The 23158-nt window shown below is 59.7% G+C and overlaps 2 protein-coding genes across 22 annotated transcripts in view; one reads left to right on the forward strand and one right to left on the reverse strand.

The window, feature by feature from the left end:
• On the forward strand, positions 2829-6055 carry CYP21A2 (cytochrome P450, family 21, subfamily A, polypepide 2). Of its 7 annotated transcripts, NM_214433.1 has the most exon segments (10): positions 2989-3190; positions 3271-3360; positions 3475-3629; positions 3713-3808; positions 3909-4010; positions 4113-4199; positions 4362-4562; positions 4816-4994; positions 5070-5173; positions 5264-5526. In NM_214433.1, coding segments are annotated over 10 exon segments (1479 nt in total).
• TNXB (tenascin-X) overlaps positions 5564-23158 on the reverse strand; it is a 66943-nt gene continuing 49348 nt past the window's right edge. For 7 of the 15 annotated variants that reach the window (XM_021098340.1, XM_021098334.1, XM_021098332.1 and 4 more), the window contains 23 exons: positions 22652-22978; positions 21920-22246; positions 19459-19794; positions 18706-19059; positions 17952-18305; positions 14920-15243; positions 14168-14521; positions 13271-13558; positions 12390-12668; positions 10738-11025; positions 9485-9808; positions 8867-9202; positions 8477-8599; positions 8221-8364; positions 7921-8040; positions 7657-7800; positions 7424-7554; positions 7167-7299; positions 6924-7075; positions 6726-6822; positions 6472-6633; positions 6210-6373; positions 5572-5862 (listed from right to left, as the gene is read on the reverse strand). In XM_021098340.1, coding sequence (XP_020953999.1) covers positions 5761-5862; positions 6210-6373; positions 6472-6633; positions 6726-6822; positions 6924-7075; positions 7167-7299; positions 7424-7554; positions 7657-7800; positions 7921-8040; positions 8221-8364; positions 8477-8599; positions 8867-9202; positions 9485-9808; positions 10738-11025; positions 12390-12668; positions 13271-13558; positions 14168-14521; positions 14920-15243; positions 17952-18305; positions 18706-19059; positions 19459-19794; positions 21920-22246; positions 22652-22978 — 5363 coding nt within the window. In that variant the 3' untranslated portion in view covers positions 5572-5760. 15 annotated transcript variants of the gene reach the window in all.

The raw sequence follows: 23158 nt of genomic DNA on the forward strand, positions 1-23158 counted from the left end.
GGGGCACCACCAGCCCCCATGTGGCCTGTCACCGTGGCCTCAGGTGGGGGTAGTGCTCAGCCAGCAGCTGGCTCTTCTGCCTCATGAGCAGCTGTCCAGCCACCCGTCTCCCGCTCTGTCCTCACACAGTTGGCAGGTCTGGGGTCTTGCTTTCAGCCAAGACCTGGTCTGTTGAAAGCTCGTTTGATACTTGATCCCTTTATCAGCAGCATTAGGTAACTTTCCTCAGATCTGGTGCAATCCTCAGCTCTGGTGATGTCTTCATCTAGTTACAGATTTCAAACAAGCCAGAAGGCCGACTTTGATGTGCCTGTCAACACGCTGGGGAACCACTGTTCTTCTGGGGTCAGCCCTCCCCGCCTGCCTGCCTAGCTCTCCCCCATTCGGCAGCACCCCTGGGGTCTTCAGGGCTGACCTAGGAATTCATCTAGAAAAACTTGCTGAGGAGTTCTCTGTGGCACAGCTGGTTAAGGATCTGGTGTTTTTACTGCAGCCACTTGATTCACTGCTGTGGCACAGGTTTGATCTCTGGCCCAGGAACTTCCACATGCCACAGGAGCAGGGGGAAAAAAAAAAGGAGGGAGAGAGAGAAACTTGCCGAGATCAATTTTGATGGAAAATGAGCCAGCTCAGCAGCCTGCCAATCATTCAGCAGAAATTTGCAGAGCCCTCATTCTATGCCATGCCCTGGGCGAGATCGCCAACCTCTGTGAAAAATGTAATGTCGGGGGGTGGGTGCGGCTCTGTCTGATCCTGTGGGGCACGCAGTTTGGGCATCTGACCCAGTCTGGAGGGATATGAGAAGGGGGCCGGGAAGGCTTCCTGGAGGTGGTGACATCTAAGTTGGATTCTGAGGGCTGAGAAGTCAAGCCAAGAGAGTAGGGGTAGATGAGGATGTTGGAAGCAGAAGAAAGAATCTAAAAGGCCCAGAGGCCTGGGGCAGGACGGAGCACATTTGGAGGCACAGCATATAAGTCATCATGTCTGGCATGTGGACTTGGAGGTGGCGTGGAAGAGACGGGACTGGCATTTAAATGGCGTCAGTTAAATGGCGTCCCGTTTATGAAGGGATGGTCACAAGCCTGCCAGCATTCCAGGTCACTTTCTTTTTAAATGGAGTGCCCTCCTATTCCATGTAACTTTGAGAAGCTCTGACCTTCCCCAGCACTTCCGAGGCTTCCTAGGGCTGTTGTCTATACGGTCTGGTCATTGCCCACCAGATCTCTCCCCAGAGCCAGTCAGCATGGTGGTGGCATAAACCCGTTTCTGAGAGCCAAAGATTCCACTACAGTTGTGGCAAGACTTGGCTTGGGGCTGGGAGGTGCCAGCTGTTGCTGCCCAATCCCAGAAATCCTACCCCTCCCCATGCTGGGCATGAATCCAGCCTGAGCCTGAGCTTCTTCCACCAACAGTTCACTCCTCAAGCTAGTGGGTGGCAGAGCTGAGACCTCGACTTCGGCTCCCTGGTGGTACAACCTTGTTCTGAGGACCCTCCACCCCTGCGCTCAGGGGTGGGGAATTGGGGGATGCGAGGATCTCAGGACACCTCCAAGCCATCACCCCCACTCCTAGGTGCCCCAAGCTCTCACTGAGCCCTGCCAGCCCTCTTTAGCATGACCCCTCCCCTATAAGCCCCTCAACTGCCTCTTCACCCATGAAAATGGCTCCTGATTATCCTACTTGGTCCAGTGGGACCCCACCACTTATGGCAACAGCTCCCAAAATAGCTGGACCCCTGATCTCAGCTGTGGCTATAACGTCCCTTCTGGAGGACTTCGGAATCCATGGGGGGCATGTTCAGTCATGCCTGGAAACCGTCCCCTCTTGCCCTGTGTCTAGACCTGTAACCTGTGGACTCTAATCCCAAAGGCAGTCCTGTTCCGCAGGCAGCTGGAGCACAAGCAGCCTGACTGTGGACAGGGAGGAGAGGCCTACAGACAAAGGCGGGGGGCGGGGGGATGAAGAGTGAGGAAGCACCCCCTCTCTAGGGCTTTTTTCTATTCCCTATCCCCAGGCTTCCAAGGCCAGTGAGGTCCCTCCTACTTTCCTGCTCTTGGGTCCCATGAGATACCCTGTATTTGTACAACAATTCTTATTTGGGACTCAAGTCAGCTCAAGTGGGTCTTGCAACCAAAGAGTATCAGGTACATGGTGAGAGCTCCATGGGGGACCATATAATTCTCCAACTTTTTATGGAAGTTCCTGGGCTAGGGGTGAAATCAGAGCTGCAGCTGCAGGCCTACGCCACAGTCAGAGCACCATGGGATCCAAGCCACATCTGTGACCTACACTGAGCTCAAGGCGGCACCACATCCTTAACCCACTGAGCGAGGCCAGGGATCGGACCTGCATCCTCGTGGATGCTAGTGGGGCTCATATCCCACTGAGTCACAACAGGAACTCCACTCCTGCAGCTTTTGAGAAGGAAACGGGGCACTACTGCCGACTACACTGGGGCTACAGCTATAAACCGGGATAACACAGGCGAACTAGGCTCCATGTTTCCCCATCTGGAAGTTACAAGAGAAACACACGGGGCACGTCCATTTCATCTTGTTCTTCAGGTACTCCCGGAGGGCACATCAGGCAGGGATTGTCATTTTCTGAGACAAACTCAGTGGCAGAAAGCTGGTCCGAGGTGGTGCGGGAGTGGGAGAGGACTCGGGCCAGAGAGTGGACACGCTTTCCTGCATGATTGATGTGGAGCTAGAAAGCTGATTCTGGCTATTGGAGAAGGTCAGGGTTGAGTTTCCCTTCCTTTCTTCTTGATGAATGGGAAGAGGCCTGTTCTTTGAAATGTGGATTTTCCAAGGCCAAGGGGACTGGTGCCATTCCAGGAATGTGCTACTCTGTGGGCGGGACAGGGGGCAGGGACCTGAGGGAAAGAGTCGGGGGAGGCCTCAGAGCGACCCACGCACGTAGCCAGATGGATGGGGGTCTCGGGAGCTATAAGTGGCCAGGCCAGGGCCGTTGCCCGCGTCTCCAGCCATGGTGCTCGTATGGCTGCTGCTGCTGCTGACCCTGCTAGCAGGTGCACGCCTGCTGTGGGGCCAGTGGAAGCTCAGGAACCTCCACCTCCCACCTCTGGTGCCCGGCTTCCTGCACCTGCTGCAGCCCAACCTCCCCATCTATCTGCTCGGCCTGACGCAGAGACTCGGGCCTATCTACAGGCTCCGTCTGGGGCTGCAAGGTGAGCGTCTGCCCCGCCCCGGCTCCGTACAGCCGGGAGGGGCCCTCTCCCCACTGATGTCCTCGTCTCCTCTCCCCCAGATGTGGTGGTGCTGAACTCCAAGCGGACCATTGAGGAGGCCTTGGTCAGGAAGTGGGTGGACTTTGCCGGCAGACCCCAGATACCATCCTGTAAGGGGTGGGGCTCTTTCCTGAAGGAAGGGGCAGGGGCTGCAGGAGGCGGGGAAGGTCAGGTCCGTGACTTCCTTGGTCAGTTCGACCCCCGCCCCCAACCCCTACTCACAGACAAGCTGGCGTCTCAGCACTGCCCCGACATCTCGCTAGGGGACTACTCCCTGTTCTGGAAGGCTCACAAGAAACTCACCCGCTCAGCCCTGCTGCTGGGCGTCCGCAGCTCCATGGAGCCCCGGGTGGAGCAGCTGACCCAGGAGTTCTGTGAGGTGAGGCTGGACCCCCTCAGCCATCCTGCACCAGCTTCCCCCTCCTGGCAGGCCCCCTACTGAGTTCATGCTCCTCCCCACAGCGCATGAGAGCCCAGGCGGGGACCCCCGTGACCATCCAGAAGGAATTCTCTGTCCTCACCTGCAGCATCATCTGTTGCCTCACCTTTGGAGACAAGGTCAAGGCTCTTGCCTTCACATGTGCCTGGACCCACCCCTCAGCCGCTGCCTGACCTTCTCCAGGTCCTGATCTGAAAGGATTTCCTCCATTTCCGGCAGGAGGACACCTTAGTGCATGCCCTTCACGACTGTGTCCAGGACCTGATGAAAACTTGGGAGCACTGGTCCATCCAAATTTTGGACATGGTTCCCTTTCTCAGGGTGAGGAGGTGGAGCCCTGGCCCACAGGGTCCTGAGAGAGAGGGTGGCGGTGGAGAGCAGGGTTCCTTCCCAGCAGCGACACGCTCTTGCTCTCTGCCCCAGTTCTTCCCCAGCCCTGGCCTCCGGAGGCTGAAGCAGGCCATAGAGAACAGGGACCACCTCGTGGAGAAGCAGCTGAGGCGGCACAAGGTGGGAGCCATGCGTGGACCCCCTCAGCCCACAGCAGCGATGCTACCGCCCCAGAGCTAGGTGGCTTCTTTGGCATCCTGCCAGTCCTGGACCTGTTGCTCCCGGCCCCCGAACCCCCAGGTCAAGCCAGGTACTCAGACAAGGTCCCCCTCTCCTCCCCAGGAGAGCATGGTGGCCGGCCAGTGGAGGGACATGCTGGACTACATGCTTCAGGAGGCGGGGAGGCAAAGAGTGGAAGAGGGGCAGGGACAGCTCCTGGAAGGGCACGTGCACATGTCGGTGGTGGACCTTTTCATTGGTGGCACTGAGACCACGGCGAACACCCTTTCCTGGGCTGTGGTGTACCTGCTTCACCACCCTGAGGTACGTCCCGGGGCAGCAAAAGCTGCTTCCCCGCCACACGGCCAGGGCAGCAGGAAGCCAGCTCGCTTTACCCCGATGCAGGCTGTGTTGGCGGGAGGGGGTCAGGTGGGGCTGCGGTGGGCTGGGAGGGGGCTCCCCTAATTGGCACAAAGTCTCCTGTGAGTGGCTCTGAAGAACGGGTGAGGCCGGGCAGCTGGGGTTGGCTAGTGGCAGGGCTTGGACCCCAGACTCCAGGCTGGCCCCCATTTCCCAGATTCAGTGGCGGCTGCAGGAGGAGTTAGATCGCGAGCTGGGCCCTGGAGCTGCGGGCTCCCGAGTCCCATACAAGGACCGTGCCCGGCTGCCTTTGCTCAACGCCACCATTGCTGAGGTGCTGCGTCTGCGGCCCGTGGTTCCCCTGGCCTTGCCACACCGAGCCACTCGGCCTAGCAGGTGACTCCAAGGAGCAGGGGTGAGGGGGTTGGCCCACTGGGGTCCTGGTGGCCTCTAACTCCACCCTTCCCTCAGCATCTTCGGCTACGACATCCCCGAGGGCACCGTTGTCATCCCCAACCTCCAAGGTGCCCACCTGGACGAGACGGTCTGGGAGCAGCCGCACGAGTTCCGGCCAGGTGTGTGGTGGGGCGGGTGCCCTTGGCACGGGGGCAGCAGAGGCCAAGCGCCTGTGGCCGCTGAACCTGGGTCTGTCCTTTGGTCCCCAGACCGCTTCCTGGCCCCTGGCGCGAACCCCAGTGCGCTGGCCTTTGGCTGCGGGGCGCGAGTGTGCCTGGGGGAGCCGCTGGCGCGCCTCGAGCTCTTCGTGGTGCTGGTGCAACTGCTCCAGGCCTTCACGCTGCTGCCGCCCGAGGGCGCCCTGCCTTCGCTGCAGCCCCATCCGCACAGTGGCATCAACCTCAAGGTACAGCCTTTCCAGGTGCGGCTGCAGCCCCGGGGGGGGAGGGGCGAAGGCCCAGGGCCCAGGTGAGCACCTGTGACCAGTGACCCTGCAGGACGCACCCCAGTCACGTGCTTCAGTTCCTCCTTTTATTGCTCCCGTACGAACCCCTTCCCTCCCCCCTGTAAACATGGTGCTGTGAGATCGCGGGTGGAGAAGGCTTCCGCTGGCAGCTGGATGGTGAAGGTGGCCCCTGGCTCTTCTCTCAGCGCAACCCCTCAGTGCTCGGCAGTCATGGTGGGCGCTGGAGCGGGGAGCGGCCGCTCAGCCTCCCCTGCCCGGGGGCTGGAAGCTCCTTGGTCTCAGCTTCATTTCCGTGAAGGGCACGGAGAACTCAAAGCCCTTCCAGTAGTACCAGCTCACTCCCTGGGAAGGGGTTTGTTGAGCGAGTCAGAGCTGGACGTCCCATCGGCGCCCACTTCTGCCCCACGCTGGGGGGACGGCTCCCAGACATCTATCCGCCTCCCTCCCTCTCTCCTTCATAACCATCAACTGCGAAGGACTGAGGCCGAGTCCCGAGCTGTCCCTTGACATCCAATAAACCACCTCCTCGAGATAACTCGGTGAAATTGGCCTTACAGTTTCGCGCCACAGACAAGGGCCCTGAGGCACTGAGCGGCTGGGTAACGTGTCCCCTCCTGCGTGTCACACCCAGGCAGGCTGAGACCCACCCGCCCGCAGCTCTGAGCTGCACCCCCCGTGCAGCCTCTCACCTGGTGGTCCACCGTGCTCCCATAGAGCCCGTTGAGGTTGGCATAGTGGCAGTTCCGGTACCACCAGGCCCCACGGTAAGAGACGGCACAGGAGATGAGCAGGTTGTTGGGGTCTCGGTCACGGGCGGAGAAGACACTGCCGCTGTGGTAGCTCATGGAGTCCCCTGGGTAGAGGGCGGACGGAGCAGTGAGGGCCTCTCCTCCCACCTCCTGCCCCCTCCCGCCTCCTGCCCCCTCCCGCGCCTCCCACCCTGGCCCTCACCTGCAGTGCCATGGTAGCCTTCCAGGTGGAGGCGGTAGTGCTCAGCGGCCGAGTCGACTTGGAAGGACTCGTACTGGGCAAACACGGCCTCCTCCCCGGCCCGCAGGTCCACCCGCAAGGAGTAGTCGCCGGCTTTGGTCAGGCTGTGCAGGGCCTCGTTGCCTGGGAGGGACACGTGTGCTCTTACCAGCGTCCTGGTGTCCACAGGGCCCCCATCTCTTCCCTGGCCCCCTAGCCCCCAGTGAGGCACTGACCCAGCCAGAACTCCCCAGAGATGTTCCCAAAACCGTGGGCGTAGTCCTCCCAGTCCCTCCAGAAGTCCGTTTTTCCGTCCATGCGGCGCTGGAACACCTGGGAAGCAGGCGGGGGCACCGTCGGCCTGCGGCTCCTGGCACAGCAGCCCTGCCCTGTGCCACCCCGTGCAGACCCCCCGGCTTCCGGCTGCCACCCACCAGCCAGCCGCCCCCATCGGTCTCCATGTCACAAAACACGTTCAGAGGCCGCTCGCGGTTGCCGTTGAGGAAGATGGTGGTGGTCCTGGAGGTGCTGACGCCGTTCTGCATCTCCTCCCCACAGTCCCGGGGGAAGGGGATCCGCAGTCCGCCTGCGGAGAGGAGACTCGGGCCAGTCCTTCGTCCAGCCCCTCGACCTGCTACCCTCTTGCCCCGGCCGCAGGCCCCAGCGCCTACACGTACCAGTGGTGAAGGAAGTGGACACGGGCGGGGTGAAGCTCTCGCCCCACATGGCCCGGAGCCAGGCACTGTAGGGGGTGGAGGGAAAGAGGCCCTGGAGCCGGTGAGAGGTGACCCCTCCTGGGAGCAGGATCTCCTGTGGGACAGACAAGGGGCAGGTCAGGGGAGAGGGGAGCAGGGAGCAGGAGGGGGAGCCCCACCTGGAGAGGCAGAGGCAGCGCCTCCTGGACTGGAACCTGGCAGGGGCAGGGGTGGGGCACCTGGGTCTGTCCGCCAGGGGTGTTGAAGGTGATCAGGTAGCCAGTTGGGGGGACTTGGGGAGCAGTCCAAGTGAGCAGGACTGTGCGGGGGGTCACTTCCTTGGCCTCCAAGTCCTGGGGGGCCTCCAGCCCTGGGAGGGAGAGGAAGGAAAAGAAGATGGAGATGGAGGAGCCCCACCCTGGCTCTCTCGCACCTCCTCTCCCCTCCGTCCCGGGCACCTCACAGGCCTCACCTGTGGTGAAGGTGATGCTAGCTGGGGAGGTGAGATTGGGGCCCCGAAGGCCACGCAGGGTTGCTGTGTAGTTGGTGTGGAGTTCAAGGCCGTGCAGGGGATAGTCCACGGCACTGCCGGGGGCTGACCCCTGTAGAGAGGGGGCTGAGGGTGTGGGGTGGGCCATCAGCACCTGCAGGTCTGTTTCCTGCGCGAGCCCAGCCTGCCCTCTGCTCTGCCCGCCCTGAACGAGGCCCCTCCAGAGGCCTCAGCCCTTCTGCTCACCCCCTGAGGCTGTGACCTTGACGTCATAGGTATCCACAGGGGTCTGAGGGGGCTTCCAGTGCAGCAGGGCGGATCCCTCCGTCAAGTTCAGGGCACGCAGCTGGGTGGGGCCGTCAGGAACTGGGAGAGGGGAGGGGCTCAGAGCTGTTCCCCGGCTGCTCTCCTCACCCCTCACCTGCCCAAACCCTGCGGCACCTCTTGTCCGCCACTGGGGCCTCCACTGCCCCTGCCCAGCCCGGGTGCACTCCGGCGCCCTCATTTTCTCCCCTGTCTTCCTGCCCACACCCCAGCCCCTCTCACCTGTGGTTAGGAAGCCACTGAGAGGCTCGCTCTCCTCAAAGCCACGCATGGAGACCACGGTCACCTCGTAGCGAGCGCCTGGGGTCAGCCCCTCGAGTTTCTGGGTCCGGCCTCGGCCATCCACCTGCACACTCTGTGGCTCCCCTGCAAACATGCTGGGCGTGGGAGGCGGCCCAGGGAAGCGAGGAAGCAGGGCGGGCAGAATGCAGGGCGAGGGAGGAATGGAGGGAGTGAGGACACGGGCAAAGGGGATCACCTCCATCCGCCAGTTGGTAGGAAACTTTGAAGCCGTCCACTCTGGATGACGGAGGCATCCAGCTGACCTTGGCTGAGGTCTCCCCAATTTCGCTGAATTGGAGGTCACGGGGGCTCTCCAGAACTGAGGGGAGGGGCGCCAGGAGTGATGGTCAGGGCGTGGGGCAGGAGGTTCCTGGCCCAGGTGCCCCCCTTCTCCCCAGGCCCCACGGCCTCCAGACATGCTCACCGCCACCCCCTTTCCTCTAGACTAGAAACAGAAGCCACTGCAGGCGCCAAGCTCCCCACCACTCACAGCGTCTCCTCTGGCTGAGGCACTGGGTCCCACCCTACGCAGCACAAAGACCCCCACTTTGGGGCAGCGTGCGTATGAGCCCAGCACGGGCCCTACCTGGGCTGAGGGTACGGGCTGTGCCCTGGATGCTGTCGGCCTTGTGGGGCCCCCGCAGCCCATACAGCGTGAGGGTATACAGGGTCCCTGGACGCAGGTCCCGGAGCACCGCGGAGCGCCGCGTCCCTGGCACCGTCAGCTCCCGCTGCAGCAGGGGCCGTGGATGTGGCTCCACGGTGCTTGGGGACGGGACCCCAAAGCGCAGCAGGAAGGAGTCAAATGCCTCGGATGGGGCCTCCCAGTTGAGCCGCAGTGAACCGGTGGTCACGTCGGTCACCGACAGGTGGGACAGGCGGGGCCCTGACTCTCCCAGGCTCTGACCAGCGGGAGCCGGCCCTGCAGAGTGTGTGGGAGAGAAGGGTTTGGAGACAAGGAGCCCAGCTAGGTGACCGGGGCAGGTCCCTTCCTGCCACCCCACCCCACCCTGGCCCCGTTTCCTCATCCGTAAAATGGAGCTACTGGGGGGCAGAGCGCAGAGCCGGGGCTACAGGCTTTTTGTGCGGGGTCCTCCCTCCACGGCACCCTCCCGTCCTTTGCCTATGGTCACCGCTTCTGGGCACCCCCCTCGGCCCCTCAGTTCCAGATTAGAGGCCAAGATACAGAGCCTGCCCCTGGTACCTGTCGTGCCCTCGGCGGAGACGGGCCCCAGGCGCTTCCCTTCGTGGAGCCCGTGGAGGAAGAATGTGTAGGAGGTGCTGGGCTCCAGGCCTGACACGAGGACCTTGCTCTGGTCGCCACCCACGAGCAAGGCCTGGGGCTGCCCATCTGCGTCCTGATACTGGACCACGAAGGAGTCAAAGGGGCCCTGGGCCACGCGCCACGAGAGGCGCAGGGAGTCCGGGGACACCTCACTCACTGCCAGAGTTCCCAGGCGGGGCCCTTCGGGGGGCTTGGGGGCCTCTGTGGCCAGGCGCCAGGGGGCTGGCGTGTCCTCTTCTGGGGCTGTGTGGGAGAAGCCCCAGGAGAAGCTGAGCAGGAGGTGCAGTGGGGCCCTCCCCTCCATCTCACCCTCCAGAGGGGATGCAGAGCTGGCCCGAGGCTGAGGGGCCAGGGGAGAGAGGAGGGGGACGGAGGCTCTCCTAGCAGCTTCTCTTGAATCTGCCACATCCCTGCCTGGGCGCTGACTCCTGCCACTCCTCGCCTCTCTGAGCGCCAGCCCAGGGGCCCCGGGACCCTTTGTGGGGCTCCTTTGCCGCCTGAATACGGCGCCTGCTCCCCCCCCGCCCCATGTCCATCACGGCCCCCTCTAGATGTCTGCACAGGCCCTACTGCCCCCACCCCAGCTGGGAGGCCTGTGCCAATGGCTTGAGGCGGGACCCAGTCCCTCCCTGAGCTCAGGGCACATGGTCCTCCCAGCTGAGAAAAGCTGGCAGTGGACCTGGCTATAGCGGACGCAAAGGGCGAATCCTGGCAGCACCCCCACCCGTCTGGCTGATCTGAGGTGGGTGTTGGGAAGTCTGGAGAGGAGCCACTCCTCTTACTTTCCATGCCGCTTGCCTGCTTTGTTTTCCAGTAATTTTCCATTTGAGAAAATACTCCTGACTCATCCAAGGGAGGGGGGTTGCCTTTATCTGGGCAAGGCCACCTTGCCCGGAGGTAAGAGCCTCTCCAGCAGAGTAACGGGGTGCAGCAGCTGGCAGCACTGGGGTTGGGCCCACAGCTCGGGACTTGCTGTGCTGCCTCTCCCGGCTCCGGCTCTGACAGAGCCCTCGATCCTCACCATCAGCTCTGGCCCCGCTGCTCCCCCCGTCTCCCAAGCCCTGGGCAGGGCCCCCTCACCCCTCTGCCTTACCCACTCCTGACAGACCCTCAGCACCGGCGCGAGGAAACCCACCCAGGCCGGTTTGCGAGGGCCAAGCAGGACTGCTCACCTGTCACTCCCAGGACAGGGACGGGGCCCAGGCGCTGTCCTCCTTGGAGCCCATAGAGCAGGAACTTGTATTTCCTGCCGGGCTCCAGGCCCTCTATGGTGACCTCCCTTTGGTCTGCAGCCACAGGCACCGCCCGGGACTGCCCGTCTGTGGTCCTGTACTGGACCACGAAGGAGTCAAAGGGGCCCCGAGCCACCGTCCATGAGAGGCGCAGGGAGTCTTGGGTCTCAGCTGTCACTGTCAGCTCCCCCAGGCGAGGCGGGGGCTGCCGCTCCTTCTCCAGGGGAGCTGTGGGGAGGGTGGGGTGGGGGAGAAACCTTCAGTCTGGAGCTGCCCTTATCTCAGCCCTGGAAACTTCTGGGAGGAGGGAGGGCCTGGGAAAGGGTCCCTGAAATGTGGCTGCAGGGACAGTCACTTGGGGAGACAGGCCTGCTCCGGCCCTGCCTGTAGGTGGGAGCCTTGTCTTCTCCCAAGGCCAAGGCCCAAACTCCTTCTTGCCCCCTCCCTCCCCTCCGTGATCAGAGCGCAGTAAACTCATAAAGGTCACCTCGTGAGAGAGGGGTGACCTCGTGAGAGAGGGGTGTCTGGGATTGCAGAGAAGGGCCTCAGTTTCCCTCTGACCCCCAGCCCCCAGAGCAGGAATGTGACCGGAGCTGAGAAAGGCCCCCAGAGGGCGTCTGGGTTGTCAGGGAGACACCCCCAAACAGTCAGAGCTGAGCTGGGCAGCCAGCCAGGCTCATGGGCTCCCATGGCCCCGCCATAAACTCCCCCCTCACACACCATCAGCCCAGCCCTCCTTTCTCTCCACCTGCTTCCCCAGCCCTGCACGACCACCACTAGACCACGGTGGCTGGGAGGGCGGGGGCGGAGGAGAAGCGGGGGGCAGACGGGAGAGGACAGAGGGCAGAGCAGACCACAGAAGAGACCTGTCTAGGTGGGTGTGGGTATTGACTGATGGGGGTTGGAGAAGCCTGTATCCAGTCTCACAATGAGGGTTTGGGGAAGAGAATTATGGAGTCTGAGAGCCCCAGGCCCCAGCTGTCTGTGTGTCCCATTCTTGTCTGGCCAGGGTGACTCAGTCCTGGAGGTGCCGTAAGGGTCAGCGACCCACCTCCACCCCTTCCTTGGGGGGCTGAGTCATGGGCACAAGACACCTAATTTTTCCATAGACTCTTCGCAGCCAAACCCTCCCATATTTTCCACTTCTTGCCATAGAGCCGGAATGGGGGGGGGAGGATGTGGACGTTTGCTGAACCCCAGCAGAGAGTATTCACAGCCATGACGCAGGGGTGGAAACTGAGGTTCAAGGGAAAGAAGTGGCTTATCCAAGGCCACACAGCTGGCAACCAGAATTTGAACACAGGTTCTACTTGGCTCCAAAATCTGAGTTCGTTTTATTATATTACCAATCAGTGAGTGAAGGAAATAATGCATTTTAAATGCTCAGAACAGTGCCTGGCATTTAGTAGGGACTCAATAAATATTTACTTTCGGCGTTATGATTGTCATGACAAGGCTAAGGACCGGAGAATAAACTTTGCAGGAATTCCCCGGGGCCAGCTCTGGGGGATCAGATGAAATGCAGTCCAGGAAAAGGCCAGGAAGCAGTGGGGGCAGGAGTGTGTGGGGGGGAACAGGGGGACACAGCTCACCTGTGCTGCCCTCAGCAGAGATGGGGCCCAGTCGCTTCCTGCCTGCCAGCCCGTAGAGCAGGAACTTGTACTTCTTACTGGGCTCCAGGTCGGAGACGGTGACCTCGCGCTGGTCTGCGGCCACAGGCACCACCTGGGGCTGCCCGTCCCTGTCCTTGTACTGAACCACGAAGGAGTCGAATTCGCCCTCGGGGACTGTCCAGGAGAGGCCCACGGAATCCAGAGTCACGCCTGTCACTGTCAGCTCCCCCAGGCGGGGAGACGGTTTCGTGTCTGGGACTGGAAAAGAGAGAGGTGCATGGAACGTGACAGAAACAGACGCAGACAGAGCCTTCTTGGGATGCTAGGGCTCTGGGCACTGGGGGGTGGGGGTGGCGGTGACCAGGGAGAGGGTCAGGAAGGGAGGAGGCAGAAGAGTAGAGATAAGAGAGGAGCCAAGAGGAGTTCCCAATGCAGCTCAGTAGTAAAAAACTCTACTACTATCCATAAGGACACAGGTTCAATCCCTGGCCTCGCTCGGTGGGTTAAGGATCCAGCATTGCCACGAGCTGTGGTGTAGGCTGGTAGCTGCAGCTCTGATTTGACCCCTAGCCTGGGAACTTCCATGTGCCATGGATGCGGCCTTAAAAAGACAAAAAATAAAATAAAATAAAGAGGAGCCGAGGAAGAAAGCAAGTGTCCCTGGGGACGCAGGAGAGGTGAGAAGGACGGGAATGAGAGGCACGGAGGGTTCTCAGGACCTGGATGTAACTAGATGTAACCCCAGAGCCCAGTAAATCAACGGGTCTGGGGTGTGGAGCACAGAGACGTGAAATTCCACCGGGGAGTGGAGGGTGCTCAGGAGGTTCCAGGGGCAAAGGCGGCCTCCAGCCCTCACTCACGGGTCTTGGCATCTGCAGACACTGGGCCGTGCCGCTTCTCATCCTGGAGTCCAAAGAGGAGGAACTTGTACTTGCGGGCCGGGGCCAGACCTGAAACCGTGACCTCTCGGAGGTCCCCGGCCACGGGCACTGCTTGGGGCTGCCCCTGGGCATCCCTGTACTGGACCAGGAAGGAGTCGAAACGGCCCTGGGCCACGGTCCATGAGAGGCCCACTGTGTCCGAGGTCACAGCTGCCGTGGCCAGCTCCCCCAGGCGGGGGGCCACGGGGGGCTCTGTGGTCATGGAGGCTGGAACAGAGCAGAGGAGGTTGAGGTCAATGGCAGGACCCTGGGCATGAGAGGGAGTGCTGTCCCCAGGTGGTGAAATGAATGTTTGTAGCAAACTTTTCGAACTGCTTCTTGAGTCCCAGGCACCGCTGTAAGCAGTTTGCAAACAGTGTGCTTAATGCTCACACGACAGATGAGGCAGATGCCACAGTCATTATCCCCTCCTTGGGCGGGATCTGCAGCACAGAGGTTAAAATCCCCTGCAAACCACACAGTCAGTACCTTCAGGGCAAGACTCAAACTCGGAGAAGCTGGTTCTGCAGCCATGTTCCGAGCCACTAAAATGCTCGGTCAGCAAGGCTAAGGAAGCCACACATGAACAACCGAGCAAATCTGCGGTTCCAGATAAAGATGGGAGGAAGAAAGCTAGACTGTATGAGGTGCAGGCCACACGCCCAAATGCCCCTGAACAGTGTCCACCAGTCCTCACTCAACCCAAGGCGAGGCGGGGACATCGGACCACGTGAGAAAAGAGATGGACCAAGAGTCCCATTGTGAGGGGTGCTGAGACCCAAAGGGGAAACCAGAGAGCGGCATAGGGACCCTGGGTCAGGGCTGCCCCCCACTCACCGGTCATGCCCACAGTGGACACGGGGCCCACGCGCTGGCCGTCGTGGAAGCCGTACAGGTGCATCTTGTACTTGTGGTCGGGCTCCAGGCCCTCAACTGTCACCTCGCTCTCCTCGCCCCCGACACGCACCACCTGGGGCCCGGCCCTGCCCTTGTACTGCACGGTGAAGGAGTCAAAGTGGCCCTGGGGGACCGTCCACGAGAGGCTCAGAGAGTCCGGGGAGGATCCTGTCACCGTCAGCTCCCCCAGGATGGGCTCCTCGGGGCGTTCCGTGGGGCTGGGGGTCTCCTCCATCTCCGTGGGGCTGGGGGTCTCCTCCATCTCCGTGGGGCTGGGGGTCTCCTCCTCGGCAGCTGAGAAGAGAGACACAGACAGGGTGAGCCAGGGTCCCCAGGAGATGTCCTGGGGTCTCCTCCCACACTGTGACCCCCACTCAGGCCCCAAGGTCAGTTCAGAGGAGCCCGTCCTTGGGCCCGGGTGGTCCTGGTCAGCTGGCAGCTCACAGACACACCCAGAGCCTCCGGGCTCAGCTGGGGGGACCAGGGCAGCCACCAGCATGGCTCCCAGAGGCCGTTCTCTACCCGGGAGGACCCGCCGGTCTCAGGCAGCCCAGGAACTGGGGCAGGGGGGCACAAAGGGCAGCATGGCTCAGCCTCCAGCAGAGGGGCCTCCTGCACCCCAGTCACCCACCACCTGAGAGAGGCTGACCCTCCCATGAGGCCCCACTCTGGGGCTTCCAGGCTCCACTCACTGGTCACCCCGACGACAGAGACGGGGCCCACACGCTGGCCGTCGTGGAAGCCGTACAGATTCATCTTATACTTGTGGTCGGGCTCCAGGCCCGAGATGGTGACCTGGTCCTCGTGCCCCGGGACCCGCACCGCCTTGGGCTGCCCATCCCCGTTCTTGTACTGGACCAGGAAGTGGTCAAACTGGCCCTCGGGGACGGTCCAGGAGAGCTGCAGGGACTCGGGGGTGGCGTCCGTCACGGTCAGCTCCTCCAGGCGTGGCTTGGTGGGGGGCTCGGGGGCCATGGTGAGAGGGACTTCGGTGGTCATAGCTTCATAGTCTGGAGCTGGACAGAGACACAGGGGACAGATGAGGTCTCCTCGGTCCTCAGTGCAGCATACTATGGGCTGTATTACAAAAATACAGTAATAAGGAACAAGATGTGTCTGCCCACGATAGCTCTAAGTCTTGTGGTTTTTTTCCTTTTTAGGGCTGCACCTGTGGCATGTGAAAGTTTCGGGCTAGGGCTCAGATTAGATCTGTAGCTGCTGGCCTACACAACAGCCACAGCAATGTGGGATCAGAGCCTCATCCGTGACCTACCTGCAGCTCCCAGCAACTCCAGATCCTTAACCCATTGAGCGAGGCCAGGGACAGAACCACATTCTTATGGATGCTATGGGTTCTTAACCTGTTGAGCCACAATGGGAACCCTCTAACTCCTCTTCTCTCTGTTCCCTTTAATGTCAGACTTCCTGTCACCTTGTCCTCAGCTGCTCTGCCCTCACCCACTACCTACCCAAACCCTGTGTCCTCTCCCTCTCCCCCTAGTGCCCACCGCTTCTCAGACACAGTACCCTGGGCCTCCCTCTACTGGGTCTCGTTGGCATCTCGCTCCCTTTGGCTCTTGTCTTGGCTCCCAGACAGGTCAGAACCATGCATGCACACCACCACCACCCCACCAGGAACCTGGAATCTTCCTGGACCGGTTCCTGTCTGCAGCTGCCGTCAGACTCAGAGTATCTTCTCACTCCCCACACCTGCAGCCCCACTGCCCCTCTCTGGGCCACCCTCACTCCTCACCTGGTTACCACCCCCCATGGGCCTCTCTGGCTCCCGCTCCCATCTATCCATACAGGGAGCCAGAAGGAGCCTTTAAATGCACATCTGATGGTGTCAGTATTAGCTTAAAACTGTGCAATAGTTCTTGTGGCTCAGTGGTAACGAACCTGACTAGTATCCACGAGGATGTGGGTTCAATCCCTGGCCTCGCTCCGTGTGTTAAGGATCCAGTGTTGCTGTGGGTGTGGTGTAGCCTGGCAGTTGCAGCTCTGATTAGACCCCGAGCCTGGGAACTTCTACATGCCACAAGTGTGGCCCTAAAAAGCAACAAACCAGCAAATAGGAGTTCCTGTCGTGGCGCAGTAGAAGCGAATCGACTAGGAGCTATGAGGTTGCGGGTTTAATCCCTGGCCTCTCTCAGGAGGGTAAGGATCTGACATTGCTCTGAGCTGTGGCATAGGTTGCAGATGCGGCTCTGATCTGGTGCTGTGGCTCTGGTGTAGGTCGGGAGCAACATCTCTGATTCGACCCCTAGCCTGGGAACTTCCATATGCTACTCCTGAGGCCCTAAAAAGACAAAAACAAACAAACAAACAAAAAACAAATAAACAAAAACTGTGCAACAACCCTCTTTATCCTTGGGAGAAACCCCTGGCTTCCTGAGCCGCTCCTACCTCTCCACCCTCATCTCAAAGGATTTCATCTCCCCTACCCAAAAGATTTCATACAAAATCCTCTCAGGTGCCACGATGTTCTGAGTTTCCAAGCTTTGTACCAGCTGTGACATTGATCTGACATACCCTTCACCCTATCTCTAGCTGTCACCAAGCTAATACTGGCCTGATGCCAGGTCTCAGCCATCCTGTGGGAACCCGTGGGCAGGCTGGTATAGACATGGCTGCCAGTCTTGGGCAGGCCGTGAGGCTTCCTGCCATAGGTCCATCCCCCTTTGCCTGGTGGCGTCACAACCTATCTCCTCACAACCGTGAGCCCCACAGGGTAAGAACTGGTCTCTCCACCATGTTCAAGGTTTATCCCAGGGAGCTTCCACAGTGCAACTTGGCTCAGGTCGTCCACATCTTTGTTGACCTGCTGGTGTCACAAGTCTGTTAATACCTGAACCATGAGGTTAGGGGGCGCCACAGTCAAGACGCTGCATCTTCTTTCACCACCTCCGTCAACATAGAGGCTGAGTCTCTGTGGGGACTCAGGGATGCAAGTATGATTCTCTCCAACAGATTCTAAGAAAGTGTCTCATTGCTTGGTGGTTTTTTCTCTTTTTTCTTTTTTTTTTTTTTTTTTGGCCACACCCATGGCATGTGGAAGTTCCTGGGCCATGGACTGAATCTGAGCCACAGCAGTGACTGGAACTGCTGCCGTGACAACATCAGATCCTTAACCTGCTGCACCACAAGGGGACTCCCCAATTCTTTTGTTGTGAGGAGATTTGCTACTCAAATTGTGATCCTTGAACCAGTAGCATCAGCATCACTGAGGATCTTAGAAATGCAGAATCTCTGGCAGCAGCCTAGATCTGCTGAATCCGAATCTGCCCTTTAACACGATTCTTAGGCCACCTGACATTCTACAGAGGAGGTGCCGTCAGGAGTATTTACGTTTCCACAAAGATGGTAATAGGCATTCCTCTCGTGGCTCAGCGGTAACGAACTGGACTAGTAAACATGAGGATGCAGGTTTGATTCCTGGCCTCACTCAGTGGTTAAGGATCCAGCAGTGCTGCGAGCTGTGGTGTAGCTCAAAGACGCGGCTTGGATCTGGTGTTGCTGTGGCTCTGGTGTAGGCCGGCAGCTACAGCTCTGATTTGACCCCTGGCCTGGGAACCTCCATATACCACAGGTGCAGCCCTAAAAAGACAATTAAAAAAAACAAAACAAAACAAAACAAAACAAAAACAAAGATGGCAATAAAGGGAAAGTCTTCCAGGGCCCGTCTTCCCCACCTTGCACACTCACCACCCTCACCCTCACTCACCGGTCACGCCCACGGTGGACACGGGGCCCACGCGCTGGCCGTCGTGGAAGCCGTACAGGTTCATCTTGTACTTGCGTCCAGCCTCCAGGCCCTCAACTGTCACCTCGCTCTCCTCGCCCCCGACACGCACCACCTGGGGCCCGGCCCTGCCCTTGTACTGCACGGTGAAGGAGTCAAAGTGGCCCTGGGGGACCGTCCACGAGAGGCTCAGAGAGTCCGGGGAGGATCCTGTCACCGTCAGCTCCCCCAGGATGGGCTCCTCGGGGCGTTCCGTGGGGCTGGGGGTCTCCTCCATCTCTGTGGGGCTGGGGGTCTCCTCCATCTCCGTGGGGCTGGGGGTCTCCTCCTCGGCAGCTGAGAAGAGAGACACAGACAGGGTGAGCCAGGGTCCCCAGGAGATGTCCTGGGGTCTCTTCCCACACTGTGACCCCCACTCAGGCCCCAAGGTCAGTTCAGAGGAGCCCGTCCTTGGGCCCGGGTGGTCCTGGTCAGCTGGCAGCTCACAGACACACCCAGAGCCTCCGGGCTCAGCTGCGGGGACCAGGGCAGCCACCAGCATGGCTCCCAGAGGCCGTTCTCTACCCAGGAGGACCCGCCGGTCTCAGGCAGCCCAGGAACTGGGGGTGGGGCGGGCACAAAGGGCAGCATGGCTCAGCCTCCAGCAGAGGGGCCTCCTGCACCCCAGTCACCCACCACCTGAGAGAGGCTGACCCTCCCATGAGGCCCCACCCTGGGGCTTCCAGGCTCCACTCACTGGTCACCCCGATGACAGAGACGGGGCCCACGCGCTGGCCGTCGTGGAAGCCGTACAGGTGCATCTTGTACTTGCGTCCAGCCTCCAGGCCCTCAACTGTCACCTCACTCTCCTCGCCCCCGACACGCACCACCTGGGGCCCGGCCCTGCCCTTGTACTGCACGGTGAAGGAGTCAAAGTGGCCCTGGGGGACCGTCCACGAGAGGCTCAGAGAGTCCGGGGAGGATCCTGTCACCGTCAGCTCCCCCAGGATGGGCTCCTCGGGGCGTTCCGTGGGGCTGGGGGTCTCCTCCATCTCTGTGGGGCTGGGGGTCTCCTCCATCTCCGTGGGGCTGGGGGTCTCCTCCTCGGCAGCTGAGAAGAGAGACACAGACAGGGTGAGCCAGGGTCCCCGGGAGATGTCCTGGGGTCTCTTCCCACACTGTGACCCCCACTCAGGCCCCAAGGTCAGTTCAGAGGAGCCCGTCCTTGGGCCCGGGTGGTCCTGGTCAGCTGGCAGCTCACAGACACACCCAGAGCCTCCGGGCTCAGCTGGGGGGACCAGGGCAGCCACCAGCATGGCTCCCAGAGGCCGTTCTCTACCCAGGAGGACCCGCCGGTCTCAGGCAGCCCAGGAACTGGGGTGGGGCGGGCACAAAGGGCAGCATGGCTCAGCCTCCAGCAGAGGGGCCTCCTGCACCCCAGTCACCCACCACCTGAGAGAGGCTGACCCTCCCATGAGGCCCCACCCTGGGGCTTCCAGGCTCCACTCACTGGTCACCCCGATGACAGAGACGGGGCCCACGCGCTGGCCGTCGTGGAAGCCGTACAGGTGCATCTTGTACTTGTGGTCGGGCTCCAGGCCCTCAACTGTCACCTCACTCTCCTCGCCCCCGACACGCACCACCTGGGGCCCGGCCCTGCCCTTGTACTGCACGGTGAAGGAGTCAAAGTGGCCCTGGGGGACCGTCCACGAGAGGCTCAGAGAGTCCGGGGAGGATCCTGTCACTGTCAGCTCCCCCAGGATGGGCTCCTCGGGAGGCTCCGTGGGGCTGGGGGTCTCCTCCATCTCCGTGGGGCTGGGGGTCTCCTCTACAACCTCCTGGGGGGCTGAGAAAAGAGATTGGGGGCAGAGGCTTAGAGGGTGACTTGCTTTGCTGGTAACGTCAATAGGGACAAGCAGGTGCATCCAGCAGATACTCCTCAAGCTGCAGGACTGGAAGCTTACACAACCTTTGGATGCAGCACTCAGTGACTCTTGCTGGAGAGACTGAGACAGGCCTGACCCGTCACCTACAGGCTGGCTGGCGCCATAAACCTTCAGAAGGCAATTTGGACATTCGTGTCAGGAGCCAAAACAGTGCTCATTTTCTTTGACCCAATAACCTCATTTCTGGGCAGCTATCCTAAGAAAATTATTAAAAAGCAGGAAAAGTTGTATCATGGGAGTTCATTTTGGGATTATTCATGACAGCAAAATGAGTTGGGGCTCAAATGACCTGTGGAAAGAAGATTAATTTTGTTATGGCACTTTCACCATGAAGCATCAAATAACCATTAAAATGATGATTGATGCAGGTTGCGGAGCGCAGGATAAATGCTCTCAGTATAACTTTGGGTACAAAAAAAAAAAAAAAAAAAAAAAAAAAAAAGAAGAAGAGCCGAGAAAGAACTGCATGAATACTTTGCAACCTTAAAATACACACTGCATGGAAAATGCAGGCAGAGAGGTTGCATGACACACACTGTTATGAATGGTGGTTGTGGGGTCAGAAGCTGGTCCAATGAGCAATTTTTTTCCACCTTTCCAAACTTCCCATCATGTCATATTCATTTCAGAGAAAAATAGAAACTTAAAAAGAAAGTCTGGATTATAAAGATTAGTAATGGGGGGGTAGGGAGTGGCATGGGGATGGGAGACCCTCTGTACTTTGCACATGCTTGTGATTTGCCACAATAGAAGCTTCCTCTGTGCGGATTATTTGCAGAAGAGAGTGAACTCACAGAGGCAGCAACTCACTCCCTAACAGGTCGAGTCTTAGAGGGCTGGGGTCCTCCAGCTGAGGAACACTTGTGAAATACTGTCACCAGGCATAAGAATCTGGCTGATTGTGACAGAAAGCTGGCCTGACTGTAATTTTGGTATTAAATCCATCTTGTGGGTTTTTTCCCTCCTAATTTCTTAAGGAATAGAAATTGCAACTTTTTCATAGTTAGAAATGAAATAAGCTGCAGGAGTGATGAGAGGGAAAGATGGAAAGGACACAGCAAAGGAGAAGACATTATATTGAAAAACATTTTTTCCTGATTATAAAAGTAATGCTTGTCTTTTAAGAAAATGTAAATGGGAGTTCCCGTTGTGGCGCAGTGGTTAACGAACCCAACTAGGAACCATGAGGTTGCGGGTTCGATCCCTGGCCTCGCTCAGTAGGTTAAGGATCCGGCGGTGCCGTGAGCTGCAGTGTAGGTCGAAGATGCGGCTTGGATCCCACGTTGCTGTGGCTCTGGTGTAGGCCGGCGGCCACAGCTCCGATTAGACCCCTAGCCTGGGAACCTCCATATGCCGCGGGAGCAGCCCCAGAAAAGGCAAAAAGACAAAAAAAAAAAAAAAAAAAGAAAAGAAAATGTAAATGAAACAGAATAGAATGAAACAGGAAAAAAAATACTGGAACATTCCATTTTGTCCTTCGAACCATGCATCCCCTTCCAGTTGTCTTACCAAGCATGTTATTTTCAAGTGGTGGTGATTAACATCGGAAAAAAAGATGGAAACTCTTTTTTTCATTGTAATAATACAAAGTAACTGTCTTATGTTGAAACATTTCAAAGATGGCATCTAGCTCATTTTGTAGACATTGTCTAATTAATCATCTCAGTGTAGTTAGGTATTGGGTTATTTTCTTTTTTTTCTCTTTTTTTGGTTATAAAAAAGAATGCTGTGATTTGTGATTTAGATGTAAAGAAAAGAAAATTCTAGTAAAGTCGGGCTTGGTCTGTGCCTGACACATCTCACCCCTGGAGGGAGCCAGTGGCTGACCATCAGGAGGCTGTGCTAGTGGGACCATGAAGCTGCAGGTCTGGCAAAGGCCAGACCACTACACATGGATCACAGCCCAGGGCCAAGGAAGAAAAGCATAAAAGGGACCGGGGCGGAGAAAGAGGAGAACAGTCAGCCAGGTACACATGGGGAAAAGGAAACTCTCCCCTGGGACCACTGAGACCCAATCTCACTCACCGGTCACTCCCACGGTGGACACGGGGCCCACACGCTGGCCGTCGTAGAAGCCGTACAGGTGCATCTTGTACTTGTGGTTGGGCTCCAGGCCCTCAACTGTCACCTCACTCTCCTCGCCCCCGACACGCACCACCTGGGGCCCGGCCCTGCCCTTGTACTGCACAGTGAAGGAGTCAAAGTGGCCCTGGGGGACCGTCCACGAGAGGCTCAGAGAGTCCGGGGAGGATCCTGTCACCGTCAGCTCCCCCAGGATGGGCTCCTCGGGGGGTTCCGTGGGGCTGGGGGTCTCCTCCATCTCCGTGGGGCTGGGGGTCTCCTCCTCGGCAGCTGAGAAGAGAGACACAGACAGGGTGAGCCAGGGTCCCCAGGAGATGTCCTGGGGTCTCCTCCCACACTGTGACCCCCACTCAGGCCCCAAGGTCAGTTCAGAGGAGCCCGTCCTTGGGCCCGGGTGGTCCTGGTCAGCTGGCAGCTCACAGACACACCCAGAGCCTCCGGGCTCAGCTGGGGGGACCAGGGCAGCCACCAGCATGGCTCCCAGAGGCCGTTCTCTACCCGGGAGGACCCGCCGGTCTCAGGCAGCCCAGGAACTGGGCGGGGGGGGGGGCGGGCACAAAGGGCAGCATGGCTCAGCCTCCAGCAGAGGGGCCTCCTGCACCCCAGTCACCCACCACCTGAGAGAGGCTGACCCTCCCATGAGGCTCCACCCTGGGGCTTCCAGGCTCCACTCACTGGTCACCCCGATGACAGAGACGGGGCCCACGCGCTGGCCGTCGTGGAAGCCGTACAGGTGCATCTTGTACTTGTGGTCGGGCTCCAGGCCCTCAACTGTCACCTCGCTCTCCTCGCCCCCGACACGCACCACTTGGGGCCCGGCCCTGCCCTTGTACTGCACAGTGAAGGAGTCAAAGTGGCCCTGGGGGACCGTCCACGAGAGGCTCAGAGAGTCCGGGGAGGATCCTGTCACCGTCAGCTCCCCCAGGATGGGCTCCTCGGGGGGTTCTGTGGGGCTGGGGGTCTCCTCCATCTCCGTGGGGCTGGGGGTCTCCTCCTCGGCAGCTGAGAAGAGAGACACAGACAGGGTGAGCCAGGGTCCCCGGGAGATGTCCTGGGGTCTCCTCCCACACTGTGACCCCCACTCAGGCCCCAAGGTCAGTTCAGAGGAGCCTGTCCTTGGGCCCGGGTGGTCCTGGTCAGCTGGCAGCTCACAGACACACCCAGAGCCTCCGGGCTCAGCTG

Source organism: Sus scrofa, chromosome 7 (genome assembly GCF_000003025.6).
Source record: "Sus scrofa isolate TJ Tabasco breed Duroc chromosome 7, Sscrofa11.1, whole genome shotgun sequence".
Classification (NCBI taxonomy): Eukaryota; Metazoa; Chordata; class Mammalia; order Artiodactyla; family Suidae; genus Sus; species Sus scrofa.